This window comes from Dryas octopetala, chromosome 2, assembly GCF_963921425.1.
Source record: "Dryas octopetala chromosome 2, drDryOcto1.1, whole genome shotgun sequence".
NCBI lineage: Eukaryota > Viridiplantae > Streptophyta > Magnoliopsida > Rosales > Rosaceae > Dryas > Dryas octopetala.
In genome coordinates, this window is record NC_141367.1 from 18,370,044 (window position 1) to 18,387,556 (window position 17,513).

The 17,513-nt window shown below is 35.9% G+C and overlaps 2 protein-coding genes across 2 annotated transcripts; both read left to right on the forward strand.

The window, feature by feature from the left end:
• Window positions 1–6,039: 6,039 nt before the first annotated feature.
• LOC147293681 (S-protein homolog 6-like) lies at window positions 6,040–6,498 on the forward strand. Its single transcript, XM_086231111.1, has one exon. The coding sequence runs from the start codon at window positions 6,040–6,042 to the stop codon at window positions 6,496–6,498; it is 459 nt and encodes a 152-aa protein (XP_086087237.1).
• Window positions 6,499–12,779: 6,281 nt separating this feature from the next.
• Window positions 12,780–13,265, forward strand: LOC147293682 (S-protein homolog 6-like). The gene has a single exon (XM_086231112.1). It carries the CDS (start codon window positions 12,780–12,782, stop codon window positions 13,263–13,265), a length of 486 nt encoding a protein of 161 aa, XP_086087238.1.
• Window positions 13,266–17,513: the final 4,248 nt, after the last annotated feature.

The window sequence follows — 17,513 nt, forward strand, 5'->3', positions numbered from 1 at the left end:
TTTGAAATCTATGATCCCATTATGAAATTTTTTTTTAATAAAGCATCTCATTGTATTAGATCAGTCAAAAGGCAGAGTAAATACAAAAAAATAGCTCAAAGGCTTACAAGAAGGCAAAAGCCTACAGAAGTGGAACATCAAAGCCCACAGAAAATTCCAAGATCTCATCACAGCTGTGTTGAGCAGACATTATAGCCACCAAACGAAATCAGTGAGGCGCTGAAGGACTGAGCGAACTTGTTGCATTAGAGTCCACGATCCTACCAACAACTTTAAATCGAGACTAATAGTAGCTTACAGTGGCACAGATCCCATTATGAAATTGATTTGTCAATCAAATCACTTTAGTACCAAGGATTACAAATAATGGCAACTACTTATTTGATTTGGATCATTTTTATGTATGCTTTCAGTATTTCAAAAAAAAAAAAAAAAACATGTAACTGAATTTCGTCCAGAAAAAAAAAATGTAAATGGATATGAATGAACTTAATAAATTATAATTATTTATTAAAATTTCATCCGTGCCATACATGCATTTTGCACCACTCAGATTTTTTCACTCAAGTCGAATTATCCCAGCTAAGAAAGAATCCATTTCCTTTCACCTGCCTAAAAACATATCGAGAAATTTTATTTAATAATTCATTTTAATACTCCTTAAACTTTTTTGACCTCTTTTTTTCAAAACTTATTTTTATGACATTTTTTTAGTGTGAAAGGACAATTATACCCTCATATACATACCAAAATTCAGATTTTTTTTCTTCATTTTCTTTCCTTCTCTACTTCTCTCGTTTTCTCCTTCCTCCCTCTGTATCTCATTCTCTCTGCACCACTAGTGGCGCCGCAGCCAGCCAACCAGCCAGCTCTCGCCTCCGGCGGTGCCTTCTCTCCTTCTCTCTCTCCCTCCCTCTCCCCGTGCCAGCGGCGCCACCAGCCAAACCCCTCTCACCTCCATATCTTCACTCTCCTCCAAATCTAATTTTTCTGCATTAGATTGGATATGGAGGATTCATGGTGACTGTGGGAGCTAACAATCCTCGAACAACATGTCGGACAACTAAGCCGTCCTCTGCTTGTTTGTTTCGCAATTTGGGTTTGTCTACTTTATCATTCATTAGCATCCTCCAATCACAGTCCTTCAATTAATCACCAATTCCTCTGCGAATAAAAAACCCATTTCGCCTTTTGCCTTGTTTGTTTAATTGGATCTGTGCTTTTTGCCTTTTTGCCTTTTTGCCTTGTTTGCTAAAAGTAATCGTCAATTCAAACAAGTAGATTTTAAAATAAAATGGAAATTGCCCTTGAATATTTAATGCATGACACCAGATCTGCAGAATTTTGTTTTGCTAATTTCATACCCATAAAATTGACAGAAGGGTAAAGCCTTAATCAATTCCATCATCTGTTTCCAGCCATCTGAAATTTGGGTTTGTACGTATATTAGTGTTGAAGTTAGCACACATAAATGAGAGAGAATAAGAACCCAGAAACATGGTGGTGCTATATAGCACATGATCGAATTTGTGGTCGACACAAATCGACTTGTGATAACCATGTGGCGACCTCGTGAATACATGTAGCTAACTTGTCGAATTTTTTGTCAAGACACATGGCGGACTATGGCGACATTTTCACATAAAGGGGTATTTTGGTCTGAAAAAATATAGAAGAGTCATTATTGTTAGTTTTGAGAATAAGAGTTCAAAAAAATTTAGAGAATATTAAAAAGGGTTATTGAATAACATTTCTCAAACATATCTATTGTCCTTATCTCTTGGGGGGGGGCTAAAATGCATACCAGGCTGCAATAAATCTATCTCACCATGCTGCACAGAAATATATAGCTTTTTCTTTAACATTCAGCGTGTGTACACCCAAATATGTATTTTTCGACTTGCACTCGATTTTCATGGGCTCTGAATTCTTGGGCAGGGAATTGAGAATATGAACAGTGTGTGAATTACTATCATGCTCTTCAAATATACGTTCATAGTGTTCTTGTGAAAGACAGTGCAAGAAGACACAAGAAAATGTGGGTGCGAGAAGGCATTGTGAATTTGTGATGGTGGTGGTGTTACAACTTCTATAACAATGAGGTCTTTCTTACACTGGCCAAAAGAAAAAGGATATTTATTATTTTGATTTAGTAGAAAAAGGGTCTTAATTTATTTTTTGGATTTGGTAACAAACATTTTTGTGACCGACTAACACAATCAATGGTTTTTTAGGGTTGTGTGTGTTGACAGACGCCTATTTATAAGCCAATTACAATTACAATGAAACCAAGAATTTTATCCTTGTATCAAAGGAGATCAGTGATTTGATTGCAGACAACGAAAGAGTGATTTGAATGGAGAAACCTTTTTGGAAACTTAACACAGAAGAAAATATCTTTTCAGATATCCTAATTGCATTATTTTTTGAGAAATTTTATTCAATAACCCTTTTAAATATCCATTAAACTTTTTTGACCCCTAGCCCTAAAAATAACTATAATGACCCTTTTGTATTTTTCAGACCAAAATACCCTTATACAAATACCTTGTGGCGATCAGGCAGTCCAAATGTAGACCATGACATCCATGATCACATTATATAATGGGTGCCGCTATTTGGATCCAACATTTTTTATCAATAGCCCCAACATACTCTTTACACCCACCTTTATTTTTTAAAATGTTAAAACTTATTAGTACGTATACCTGACATGTTTTCCTAAACTATCGATCCTTACTAAAATCCAACAACTAAACTCAATATCATACCCAACAATTCTACTAAACACACCTAACAAACACACTCAAACCCAGCACCAACACCAACACCATCACCACCTCCCAACCCCAACGACATCACCACCGGATTCATCCCCTGCAGCCGCCGCCCCTGCAATTTGTATTATCATCAAGCCTTTACTAGATTCTTCTTCATAAATTACGTTGGGCATCTGAGGTAGCCTCTGCCATTTTATTGATAGGGGGCCAAAAGCATGCCACAAAGTTTTTCCTGTTCAATTTTAGTCAACAAATACAGTCATTCTTCAGTTCGGCCATGTTCTTTTTCTCAATTTAAATAGCTCAGAGCTAATAATAGTTTCCTTCCACTTCCGTGATACCAGTGTAATATTGATGTAGCAAATTCGAGGAAGTCTAGCAATAATTTGGATTGACAACTCATCAGGAAGATTGGAAATTAGTCTTTCGCTCTCCTCGTAAGTATATGGTACGTGACATCCGCTGCCTCTTGCAGGGAACTCTTGCCAAGAGGGATCTGTTGCCTTGATATATATCAATGTTAGTTTAGTGGGGTTTAGGATTTTCTTAAAGAGGGGAGGTGTACAGAGATGTTGGAGAGATGAGTGCAGATGTTAGTATACAGAGCTGTTGGGTATACGTACCGGTGGTGTTGAGTATTCTTTAAGTTAATTATTTAAAAAAAAATTAAATATTTGTCTTTAATTGTCCATTTACATTAAGATAAAATTGAAAATTAATATTTCATTAAATTTTTTGGACTACTAATAAAAAAATTGGATTTAAATAGCAGCACCCTTATATAATTGATTTGTCTGTCAAATAATTTTATTAACTGAGGATTACAAAAAACGGCAGCTACTTGTTTGATTTCATTTTTATGTGTGGTCTCAGTATTTCAGCAAAATATGGATCAATCAATATATTAGTTAAACATATAATTGGATAGCCGTTAGTCATTGAAAATTTGGTTTAGTGAATACACTTCAGTGTCCTCTTTATAGGAGAATGTTTTGAGTTCAAATTTCATGTACGCCAGTCAAAATAATAAAATATAGGGATTAATGTCATTTTGCTCCCCAGACTATTACACATGTATCAGTTTGCTCCCCAGACTTCTAATTTGGAAAATTAAGGACCCTGACTTTTTCAATTTTGCCAATTAAGGTTATTCCGTCAATTTATACATTTTTCATCTAAAATGTCGAGATGATCAAGCAAAATTTAGCAAGAAATAAAAGAGGAAAAATGATGCATGAGGAAAAAATGATAAGATCTAATTGGAAGGGACCATTTTGCCCTCAAAGATTTGGATAAAAAATGTGTAAATTGACAAAAGAACCTCAATTGGCAAAATTGAAAAAGTCAGAGTCCTTAATTTTCCAAATTAGAAGTCTGGGGAGCAAACTGATACAAGTGTAATAGTCGGGGGAGCAAAATGGTATTAATCCCTAAAATATAAAACATGTAACTGGATATCCTCTAGGAGAAAAATTAAACATGTAATTGGATATGATAAGTTTTATGCATTCTTTTTATTTATTGAAAATTCCATCACTGCCATATTTATATGTTGCATCATCAGAAAAGTGAATCACTACAACGTATAGAAAAGGATTTTGAGCAGATGAAAACATAAAGATTATTCGGTAAACCACTTTCAAAGCCTGTTTGGTATTCTATTAAAAAACTATTTTTTTTTTCAAAAACAAAAAATAAGTTTTAATAAAGAAAACGTGTTTGGTAGACTATTTTAAAAAATAATTTTTAGAAAAAAAAATTAAAAAACATGCCTCTTTTTAAAAATAATAAAACATCGTTTTTTTTTTTTTTTTTTTTTTTTACACTTCCTTCTTTCTTAGCTGTCATCATTTTTTAAATTTAAAAATTGTTTTCAAATTTCATTCCAAACACGTTTTCAAATTTTAAAAATTGATTTTGAAAACTCACATTTAAAAAAAAAAAATCTTAATTTTTGAAAAAACAATTTGAGTAAGATACCAAACAGGCGCTCAGTTTTTCACCCAAGTCGAATTATCCCGGCTAAGAAAGAACCCTTTCTCTTTCACCTGCCAAAAAATAGATCCATTGTCCTTATCTCTTTGGGGATCAAATGCATGCCAGGATGCAAGAAATCTACCCCACGATGCTGAGCAGTAATATATAGCTTTTTCTTTGACATTCCATTGGTACTCTTTGCCAACACTCAATGTGTGTTTTCCTAACTTTGTATTGTCCGAGCTGCAATCGATGTTCATGGGCTCTGATCGAGTTCTTAGGCAAGGCACTGAGAACATGAACAGTGGCTAAATTACTGGTATGTTCTTCAAATGTTGATAATGTTCTAGTGAAGCACAGTGCAAGAAGACACAAGAAAATGTGGGTTGGAGTAGGCATTGTGAATGGTGGTGGTGGTACAATTTCTATTACAATGAGATCCTTATTATAGTGGCCATGATGAAATTACTTGGATTTGGTAGACAAAGAGTCTTTATTATTTGGATTTTGTATGGATTTTTATAACGGAGGGGATGGGATTGCTTTCTATTTCTGTTTAGCTCCCTTCTCTTTCCGTCTACTATAAATTTGTAATCTTAGGATATTTATGGACGAAACTTATTGGCAGTTATGAGGTTTATCAAGCAAGGGTTTTAAAAATGGCTTTGTCCTTAATTTGTCATTTTAAGATTGATTAATTTCTAAGTTCAAAATCTCGAAAAATTATTGTCTATGACTGTAAGATCACCACGTGGTGCAAAGTACGCACCTAAATCTCAAAAGTTAGCATTTTCAGAGGGAATAGGATCCTGAATGAATAGTGTTTTTAATAAGAGATCTAAAACCCACTTTGTTTTGTTAACTAATTTTAGATTTGGATTTTAAAAGAATTTGTCATGATTCTTGCATTGAGTATGGCTACACCGTACCCACCAAAATAATTAACTAATTTACTTTTTGACTAAACGATCTGGTAGTGTTTCATTTATCCATAGTTGGGCTCACTCCAAATCTCATTTTTTTCTAACAACTAAGTTACATTGTATTGACACATGGTCTTGGTGATTCTAACATTAATGTTTTTATTCGGATACATTTAGGTTAATTTGTAACTTTTACATTCTCAATAATTTTCCAACTATTGTTTATTGTTTATAGCTCTATAAATAAGAGCCTTGTAATCATTATATTTTAAGCATCATTGTCTAATAAGGAGTTTTTTCCTGTTCCGGCCATTCTTATTATTTGGTTCTTATTTTGAATATTTTCACCTTTGTTAAACATGTACATGTTCGAAAAATATGTTTTGTTGGTTGCGTTGTTCATTGTTTTGTGGGAGGTGCCAACCATCGCTGCCAGAACCCAAGTAGGCTTGGGAGAAGATGTGGTCATATTCCCACCGAAAACCATTGTCAGCATTGAAAATACAATTGATGGTAAAAACCTCACTGTTCATTGTAAATCCGGAGATGATGACTTGGGGGTTCATGTTATCACCAATGGCCAGGCATATGATTGGGATTTTAGAGTGAACATTGAGGAAACTACACTTTTCTTCTGCAATTTAAGTTATGAGGACAACTCGAGTGTTATATCGAAAACCTTTGACATGTTTGTTGCCAAAAGAGACAAGAACAGGTGCCGAAGACTCTGCTTTTGGACCGTGACAACAACAGGTGCTTCTGGCTACACAGAAGACTCTAGTTACACTCAATCTGATATTTTCTTTCCTTTTAAATAGAGAGCATATTATAAATAAATAGATATTCACATAGGTATGTGACTACAAAGATCCATAAACGCACCATCATGTATTTTGGTGCATGCATCTTGTAGCTTTGGAATAAAATTTGAGCTATTTTAACTTGGCCAAATGACCATTTTTCTTTCTCTCTAGTTTAACCATTATCAAACCCCAACTACAGCAAAATTATTGGGGGGGGGGGGGGGGGGGGCTATTCAGACCACCCAAAAACACTAAGTTGACCACCCCCACAATTTTTTGCCCATTTTGCCCCTACATTAAAAAAAAAAAACTCATTTCTCCAATTTTGGCCGGCTACCCCTCCCCACCGCCGGCGCGACCCCACCCCTCCCCTTTGCCGGTCAACCCCACCCCTCCCCATCGCCGGTGCGACCCACCCACCCTGATCTCCCTTCTCTCTCTCTCTTCCCTCTCTCTGCCTTATTCCCTCTATCTGCCTCCTTCCCTCACCGGACCACCATGGGTAGCCGGCGCGACCCCCGATCAGGGGGGGGGGGTGGCGTGGGTGGGTCGCGTTGGCGATGGGGAGGGGTAGGATCGACCAGCGATGGGAGGGGTGGGGTCGTGTCGGCGGCTCAGAGGGGTGGGGTTGCGCCGGCCACCCATGGTGGTCCGATGAGGGAGGGAGGCAGAGAGAGGGAAGAGAGAGGGAAGAGAGGAGGGGAGATCGAGGTGGGTGGGTCGTGCCGGCGATGGGGAGGGGGTGGGGTTGCGCCGGCGGCGGAGAGAGGTGGCTGGCCAAAATTGGAAAACTTAGTTTTTTTTTTAAAGCAGGGGCAAAATGGGCAAAAAATTAAGGGAGTGGTCAACTCAGTGGTTTTGGGTGGTCTAACCCCCCCCCCCCCCCCCCCCAAATTATTATTAATTGAACATAGAATTGAAATGGTTTGGGCTCATGGCTCAGGTTGAGTCTATTAATGGGCTCAAAATCTTTGACAAATTACCTCGACCTAAGGGTTCGAGGCTTGGAGCCATGCTTAATTGGTCCGACCCACCTAAAATCTGGACTGGCTGATCTTAAATGGGCTGGGCTCGTGTCAAGCTCTATCCAGCTCAACCTATTGTACACATCTACCTAAAACTTTTTTGCTAAATATGTCACGCTTTTATATCCCCCATTAAGTCTTTACCTTAAAAAAATAAAAGTATTAATTGCTTAGAAATAATGCAAATGATTTACTACCTTCCCAATTATTTACGTTTTAAACTTGCAAATGCACCACCACTGAAAATGAATCCTTCAAAAACAGAAATGTCAAAATTGTGTCTTTATAACAAACATGTACATGTACTCTTTCTTCTTGTGCCGTGCATTTTTGTTTGGGAACTGCCAACACAAGCAAGCCCTGGATTGGATGCATGTACAACCACAGTCCATGCCTATAAAGTCTTCCAACCGATGTGAATTGCAAAAAATTCATTGCAAAAAAAACGAAAAGTGGAATTCTATGGTCCCCCAAGTTGGTTTTAGACACCGAGGCTCTAATTTTTTTTTTTTTTCTTAAAACTTTCAATTTTACCACCAACTAGCACTTAATATAGACTATATAGTGGTGTCTATCTCCTCAATGTTGAGAATGTCCAAGTTCAAATACCCCCCAAATAAAAAAAAATCCAATTTTACTACTGTAGTTAAAAACAAAAAATAATTAGAAAACAAAAAATAAAAAATAAAAAAAAAACACCCAAAACCCTTTGTTAGAGCCCCTATGCTGTCTTCCCCTTGAGAAATTATTCTATATAATCGATACACTACCATGTGGTATAATAAATCTATGTGTCATAATATGAGTGGATGTTATTAATACTATACCCTACAAATATAAACATATCATTCAATAATACCCTTACACGTTGAATTGATTACACCACGTAGCGGTATATATATCGGTTATACCCAATAATTTTTCTTCCGCTCCCTCACTCTCTTTTTCATTCTCTCTTGTTTTCTAATACTATTTAATTTTTTCATAAAATGATATAGGTAGGAGACAGAGGGTTGGGTAAAGAAGATTTGAACTCCTAGTTTCTACATAAGTTGGTTGTAATGTGCCCAATATTGAATTATTGCAAGAAAAAAGTAGCCAAAGCCTTAATGATTAAAATCTGTAAAGGAGAGAGGATCCAGCTCCTTATTATATAGAAGTGCATAGATTACCAATTAATTAACCCCAATTTAATTAATACCTTAATTTGGCAATTCGCTCTCATAATTAATTGTGTCTTCTGCATTTATTTGAATATATAAACCTAGGAATAACCCACTAGTCCTTATTAATCAATCCAAAATCTGCAAGAGCATACAATCCTGTACTGATCATCAATTGATCATGGGTACTCTCTTTCTCAATCAAGCCTGGTTGCTTGCATTGTTCATTGCCTCATGGGAAGCACATATATTGTGGCAAGCACAGAACCAAGCATAGGATCCAAAGATGACGTTGTCATAAGTCCGCACAACACAGTGGTGGTCATTTACAACAACTTAGGTCCCGGGCTGGACCTCACGGTCCATTGTAAATCCAAAGACGATGATCTGAGAACTCATGTCATACCGAATTAATGCAAACACTTATGAATGGAGATTCCGTGTTAGCTTCTTAGGAACAACGCTTTTCTTCTGCGGCTTGAATTGGCAAGACGCATCAGGAACGTATGAGATCTATAAAGCCAACAAAATAAAAATACAAATCCATACATGAAAAAAAAAAAAAAAAACAACAAAACAATAAATAAAGATCGATGCAATGCAAATACAAAACACAACCTATATAAATTTTGACCTATATTTTTTCAAAGCGTAGAAATAATTAATAACTGTCTCTAAATCAATACTATTAAGAAATTATTTCTCAATGTGAATATTCATACAATATGTAAGAAAGTCATTCTCTATTTTGTTCCGAAGTCAATATTTAATAATTTTCATCGTTGAAAATACTCATTTTGGTGTTGCCGTAGAAACAGGAAGATCGTCAACACTAAACAAATCAATCTATTAATCAAGTGATCAAATTTTGACACATTTGTTTCAACTAATTGTCTTATATGAGTGAACTCTGAAGAGAAGTGAGGAGTAGGTTAGTGAAGAAAATTAGATGAGCAAATTGATTGGTTGCTCTGAAGAGGTCATGTCGCTGAACTGCTGAAGACTGAAGTGAAAGAGTCTAAGAGCGGAGCAGTGGAGCAGCAGATCGTGATATTAGGCTGATATGTGGGGTGGGGGTTGGAGATGGATCATGGGTGGGCTAAAATAAAATTAGGGCCAAAATTACAAAGCAAAAATGAAAAATCAGTTGGGCTACAGCCCAGCCAACTAATAGATCAGTCCCTATCTCAAAGGAAGGATCTTAACTTTAGTTGGGGAAACCACCAAAATGAGGGCAAAAAAATGGTGAACAAATTAATTATTTGAATCCCAAATCAATATCATGTAAACTTGTATCAATAATTGATGCGTTTTGTGCATGAGCACCAATAAACTGGATCGCATTGTTTTACCTATATAAATATATATTTGCATTCATGATTAATCTTGAACTTTTCTCTGATTTGTGACACATTATCAGGATTAATTTTTCTTTTTCTCTTTTATCTAGGGAGAGGGGATCCAAACATGGATCTTCTTCTTGCCCAAATCTCTATGGATGCTCAAATATATGTTTGGATTTTCCTTTTTCTTATTTTTTTAATTATTATTATTATTATTTTTTATAGATAAGTGCTATTGCCACTAGATTTAGTTTCATCTAATGTGAGTGCATATATATAAAAATGACACAGCCATTATTGCTAAATCCACAACCCTACTTAAGATCGAGGGTGTTGATTTTATAAGATTTTTTTTCTTAACAAAATTGTATAACAAGTTGCTTATAATTTCTAATATTATACATTTTTAGCACACTTGGACTAGTAGTGGTTAAAGTCAGTAAAGGAGAGGATCCAGTACTAGTCTTTTCCTTAAATCAATTAAAAACATAGAAATGCAATATAAGAGGTTATATAACCCGGCCACTGGTCCTTGTTAATCAATTCGATCAATCTGCAGCAGCATAGAAATCCTATGAAACATGGGTCCATTTCGTAATCACGGTTTGTTGTTTGCGTTAATGGTCATTGCTACATGGGAGGCACTTACGTTTGTGAGTCTTGTGACGAGCACAGAATTACCAAGAAGGATGAGATTGAGAGAAGACATTGTCATACCTTAAAAAACAGTGGTCTTAATTTATCCACAAGTTATTAGGTGAAAGGCTAGACCTCACCGTCCACTGTAAATATCTCAAGAGGAGGAACTTAGGTTTAGTTGGGGCAAACCACCAATATTGATGGTAAAAAAATGGTGAACAAATTACTTGAAGCATGAATTAAATCCAATAAATTGTGGATTGCATTGTTTTACCATATATATGTTATTGCTTTTATTTTCATTTTATTTGTTTTTCTTGGTTAAATTTTATATAGGTGTTTCTTCTCCGAAACTCTAGATGGATGCTCAAATGCAATCGTTTTCATTTCATTTTCTATCTTGATACCCACATAATTAATAAGGAAAGGGCTGCCTCAATGAAACAACACTCTCTATTGATCGAGATCATATATGAAGAAATCTAGGCATCCATCCCAAAACCAATTGGCAATGAGAAATATAGCTCAAACCTTTATAAGCCACTAGCAAGACTATTATATTTGCAATTTTGGATTTCTCTCAACACGCCCCCGCACTTGTGGCGTTATTTAAGCCTAACACGTGGACAATTTAATTGAGTGACGTGAGAGCATGTGTGGCCGTTAGGCACATCACGTGAATAACCTGCTCTGATATCATGAAGTAGTGTAGGCATCCATCCCAACATATAAATGCTTGATTGAATCCACCCAAATTGAGGGTTCCTTCGTTCCAATGAGAGTTGACTCTCTCTTTTCTCTCCTAGGTTTTGCAGCCTCCCCCGCCTGCGCCTCCCTCTCCTCTGCGGGAGTGTTCTCCTCTCCTTTGTGAGAGTGTTTTCCTCTCCTCTGTGAGAGTTTCCTCTCCTTCTTGTGAGAGTTTCTTCACCAATTCTGTGGTGATCTATTTGAGCTATGCTCAGACTTAGGAGCCTTGTCTACTTTGTAGTACTTCCTCTTTATTTCATTGTATGTTTTTCCTCCATTTGCCTTATCAACCAAGCCTCTTTTGAAACCATAGATCTGGTACCCTTTCTTTCCCCTACATCCATTACTTCCCTCCTTTTCCCCTTTCTTTTTTATTTCTTTTACCCTCAAGTGAAGCCCTTGATCTGCTCCTACCCCAACATTTCTATTCGATTCTCCTTGTCTGATCCTTGCAGCTGCTTATTAAAAGTGAAATTCACTTACGTAACCAGTGGATTATGCGAGTCTTTTTGACATGCGTGTCTCACCCCCCATTCTCCCAAGTTGTTTCTTTTTGCAGTTGGTTACCATCGTTCTGCGGCGACGGCAGCCTTTATGGCTAGGGTTTTTCTGTTGTTTTTGTCTTTTGTTTTTCTTTTAGTTGGGTCTTTCTTGTGTTTGTTGGGCCTTTGGTGTATTTGGTATTTGCTGTCTTTTTCTTTGGGGTTTCCTTGGATTTTTGTAACTTGTGGTAGAATGCGTCTACTAAGTATGGCTTGTGAAACTGGACCATGTACTCTTTATCTCTTCAAAGGATATACCGTCCAGTTTTCTTCAAACCTAACTTATTAAGCCAATCCTTTGTAATTTTTCACTTTAATCTAATGAAATTTCTCTTGCCCAAAAAAGCATCCATACAAAACCAATTGGCAATAGGAAGAGTATCCCAAACCCTTATAAACCACTAGCGCAGACCCTCATATTTTCAATGTGGGATTTTTCTCAACAATATAAGCATGATGATATTACGCTTCAGTTAAATATATTTAGGTTGTATATTGAAAACATAATAAATGGAAGCCTGAAACGGATATAGTTTTGAATTTAAATATCATATCAACAAATTAAGCAAATGCATTGATTTTGCACAGGTATTAATGCTAAATCCCCAACCTTATTTCAGAGGATATAACAAGTTATTTATAATTTCTAATATTGACTAGTACTAGTTGTAATCTGTAACGGAGAGGGTCCAGTATTGGTCTTTTCCTATATTCAAATAAAAAAAAAAAACAATTAATATAATGCCATAAGAATACAATATAAGAGGTTATATATATAACCTACTAGTCCTTGTTAATCAACTCAATCTGCAGGAGTTTATTACAATCCTGTGAACCATGGTTTTATTTCGCAGCCAAGTCTTGTTGCTTCCCTTGTTCATTGCTTCATGGGAGGCACTTACATTTGTGACGAGCACAGAACCAAGCACAGAACCAAGCATGAACGATTACGTACCTTTCAAAACAGAGGTCTTCATACACAACAACTTGGATGATGGGCTACCCCTCACTGTTCACTGTAAATCCAAGGATGATGATCTTGGGATTCATGTCATACCCAATCATACTCCTTATCGTTGGAACTTTCGCGTTAATTTCTGGCAAACGACGCTTTACTTCTGCGGATTTAATTGGCAAGGCGGATCAGGAACATTTGACATCTATAGAGCTGATCGGGATCTCACCGATAGATGTTCAAGGGAGTGCCACTGGACAGCTACGAGAGATGGCTTGCATGGATTCAAACAAGGCTCTGGCCATGATGACCTTTTCTATAGGTGGGTCACCCCCCAAAGTGATACCAAAAATATTCAGGAGGACTGAAAGCCTAGATATATGGCTAATTAACCCAAGGCCAAATCTTGTTAATTTGCTGCAATTTTTCATATATATGTCATTATGTAGAAAAACAATAATTGGGTTTGCTTTGGATTCAAAGATACTGAACCCTTTTACCCATCATAATCCTATAATCTTAACCATTTTTCGTTACACTTTCTGCTTTTCTTTTTGTTGCATCTCTTTTTTTTATTAGGCTTTATTACATTTTATCCATCTAAATTTTGAGCTCGATTTCATTTCACCACCTAAAAAACAAATTGTATCAATTTACCACATGAATTAAAATTTTGTTGCAATGCACCATGCACCTTGGGCTCATTCCATCTAAACTTCAGTTTAAAATAAGGGTGTTTTGATTTTTTCAAGTCAATTTTCTATTATGTCAAAGCAGATAAAGTGAAAAGCATTTTTTTTTTCTAACAATAGGAACTTGAAAAATACCATAACACCCTCATTTTTAATAAAAATGTAAACAAAATGAGCTAGATGTGGTACATTACAACATATTTTTAATTCATGTGGTAAATTAGCACATTTTTTTAAGCTTATTTACTAGTTTGCCCCCTGAAAGTAACTTCTAATCTAACTTCACCCCCTAAGGTTGTATCACATTATCCCTTGAAACTATTAGTTCTCGTATATTATTTTGCCTACTTCTTACTTTTACAAACTTTAGAAATTAATTAAAAATAGCTCCGAACTCAGAAAAATACACGGAAAATTCATACGGATTCGTCTTGACTAATTCTAATTTACTATGGGGTCAAATTACTAATTTGCTCTCTGAGAGTTTCTAGAAAATTAAAATAAATTTTCATCTATAAAAATTCTAAAATTTTTGTAAAGTCTCAGTTGAATTCTCAAAAATATTTTGGAAATTACCAAAAACCTGTTTTAAAGAATTCTTCCGAGATTTTACAGAAATTCTAGAATTTATTTTATAGAGGGAAATTTATTTCCCTCTGAGACCGAGAGGTCTTTTAGGTTGCAAGTGTTCCCAAAAAAGGTAGTGTTATTGTTTAGAAGACCAACGGTGTAACATCATATTTTTTTGGAGTTCGAGAGATTATCCTATGAATTTCTAAAGAGTCTAGAGTATTTTAATTTTTTGGAAACACTCGAATGAAAAATTGGTAATTTGACCCCATAATAAATTAGTATTAGTCAAGATGAGTCCGTATGAATTTTTCGTGTATTTTTTTGAGTCTGGCGCTATTTTTAATTAGTTTCCAAAGTTTGTAAAAATAAGAAGTGAGTACAGTGATAAACGAGAATTAGTTTCAGGGGGTAATGTGATACAAAATAAACCTTAGGGGGTGAAGTTAGATTATAAGTTACTTTTACGGGGTGAAATAGTAAATAAGCCTTTTTTTTTAGGTGGTAAAGTGAGATCGAGCCCAAAGTTCAGGTGGGTAAAGTGTAAAAAAACTTTTTTATTATATATATATTTTTTTTCAAACCATCTTTCTTATATATTATTTATTGTTCCTTAATTTTTTTTAGAGATAATTAGGCTTACATACTTTTGAAAAACAATTTTTAGATGGAGACCGAGAGTGTTTTAAAATTTATAAAAAAATCCTTTTAATTCATAATAATTTATAAGAAAATCATTTTAATTCATAATAAAGTCATTTTAATTTATAAAAAAAATCATTTTAATTCATAATAAGTCCTTCCGTGATTTGAAGGCTATTTCCCTTCTTAAGGTGTTGAGTGGGCTTTGTATAGCCCAAAATTTTAAAGTTAAAACCTAATATAAAGCTATTAAAGAAGAAAAAAAAAATGACTTAATTAAAAACCCTAAATCACTACCGGTTTTAGTCTAAGAAAAACTCATAAAATGGACTGAACTCTAAGTCTTCCTTTTTTTTTTTTTTTTAGTCTATCTATATTATTATAAAACCAAACTCTTAAATGGATGAAATAATGGAATTAATTTGTGGCATCACTCTTTCTTCTCTTTTTTTTTTTTTTGGTAGGAAGGAGGGCCAAAGGCCCAGAAAACAAAAGCTAATTAACTAGCTAGAAACAAAACGCCTGCGAAAGAGGCCGATAGAATCTTTAAAAATAAACTGAGCACACCAAGAAGGGGAATGATCGAAAATTTGTAGCCCCAGCTCTAGAGTATGACCAAAAGCAGCAAGTCCATGCATGCAATATGCTTTATTTCCCTGTAGATATGAGATAAGCAACAAGTCCGGTCCCTTTTGAGGAGATCTTGGCAAGAAGCAATCAAAGAACCAAGAGGGTGATTTAGACAATCAATATGGAGCACCAAATGAACAGCACAGCCAGATATAATCTCACCTCCACCAAGATTGGCAGCAAAGCCATGAAACCCAACAACCATTACAATTTCTTAAAACGCCTCCAGCGCTAATCGAACCAAGAGGCCTAGTTTTGCTCCCATTAACATTTAGCTTAATCCACTCATCAGGAGGAGGGATACCATGACTCTTTCTTCTTTTGTTTCACCGTTCATTATGTGTACAAGAATGTTACCGGTAGGCAATTTCGACCGACTCTAATTACCACCTCGTACATAATTTCCCAATTCCCACCCACATTTTACAAAAATATAAAATATAATTACAATTTATCTTTATATGAATGCTTAAGATCCCCGAAACAGTGTTAGCATAGGTCAATTTTAGTTTTGTTTTTTTTTTTTAAAGAGAAATTTGCACATTTATCACCCAGACTATTGGGGGTGTGTGCATTTACCACCCAAACAAAATTTTTTCACTATTTGCCACTTATTGAATCATTTTTATCCGAATTGTAGGATCATCTGCACACTTATTGACTTGTAGGTATGAAGTGCAACTGATAATATCTTGCAATGCAAAAGATAAGAAACAGATAAGTAATTCATAGCTAACATATGGTTAGGCTTCGTTTAATCTCTAGTTATAACTTATTCGCCAAAATGCAATGAACAAGTAATTCGATAGTTCCACTGGGAAGTTGCAATTGAACTTTAAGAAATCATAGCACATACAAATGAGTTCGAGCAAAAGAAATACAAAATACAAAATATGACATATCTAGAACACACATTAATTAATTGTAACAATTTGATTTTCACAGAGTCTAGAACACACATTAATCAAACAATAGTGGCAGCTACAAATCCAAAATAATGGGGTAAAAATATCACTCTCAAACCTCTAGCAGCAGCTTTTGCAGCACGTTGAGCCTCCTGCAAGGCCTGTCTTTCAGATTTTGTTGACTTGGATTTCAAGGGCTCTGAACTTGCTGGAAGTTCATTCTGCACTAATGAAAGCGCCTCTCCACTCTTTTCTGCAAGAAATTGCCAACCCAATTAATACATACTTTTATCAAAATCAATTTGAATTATTGCAATCCACACATACATATATTCAAAATTGCAATAAGAGCCCAAGAGGTTCAGTGACTACAAGAAACCAGTACCAGGCTCTTGAAGAGGCGTTTTCAATGTGGCCGAGTCGAATCCTCCGCCGAGAAGACTCGAAGCCAACTTTCCGGAGCCGCTGCATCAAATACAACGAACCTCCTCCACCGTATATTTGCCGCCATGGCTGGGTGGATGGGCGATTGGAGGGTACCGCCATGTTCAGAACAACGAGAGGAACAAAACGCGATAGGTCCGTTGTCTCGTCATGGCCGGAAGAAGCAGATCTTCGCCGGAGTTAACTCTCGGGTTTCGCGTCGTTCTGTCGCCGTCGATGACTGGATGGACAATTAGAGGCAATGAGAAGAAAGAGGAGGAAGAGGCGAGCATGGGGAGGTGGGTCTCACCACCATCCATGGCCGGATGGCGATGCATCGAGGAGAGAGAGAGTGACGGTGAAGAGAGAGAATGGTGCTGAGTTTGAAATGAGAGAAATGAGAAAGGGAGTGGGAGAGAGACAGAGAAGGGAAAAAAAGGGCCGGTTTGGTATAAACTGGGCCTCCTTCAAACACAAAAAAAGGATCTGGGTCTTAAAAGTAGTGAGAGCCCAAAACTGAACTTTATAATCATTTATTTAAAGTTTTATTTCTTCCAATGTTAACAATATTGTTAGACCACATTTTTTCTGAATGTGCGCATTAATTAATTAAAAAAGAACAAAAATTATTTAAATAAAATTAATTGGCTACGTTAATTAATTAATTAAATGTTGTGTATTATGTGGTAGACTAGACTATGTGGTGATTGAATAACATTGCTAATTAATTCAATCTGCAGGAGCAAACAATCCC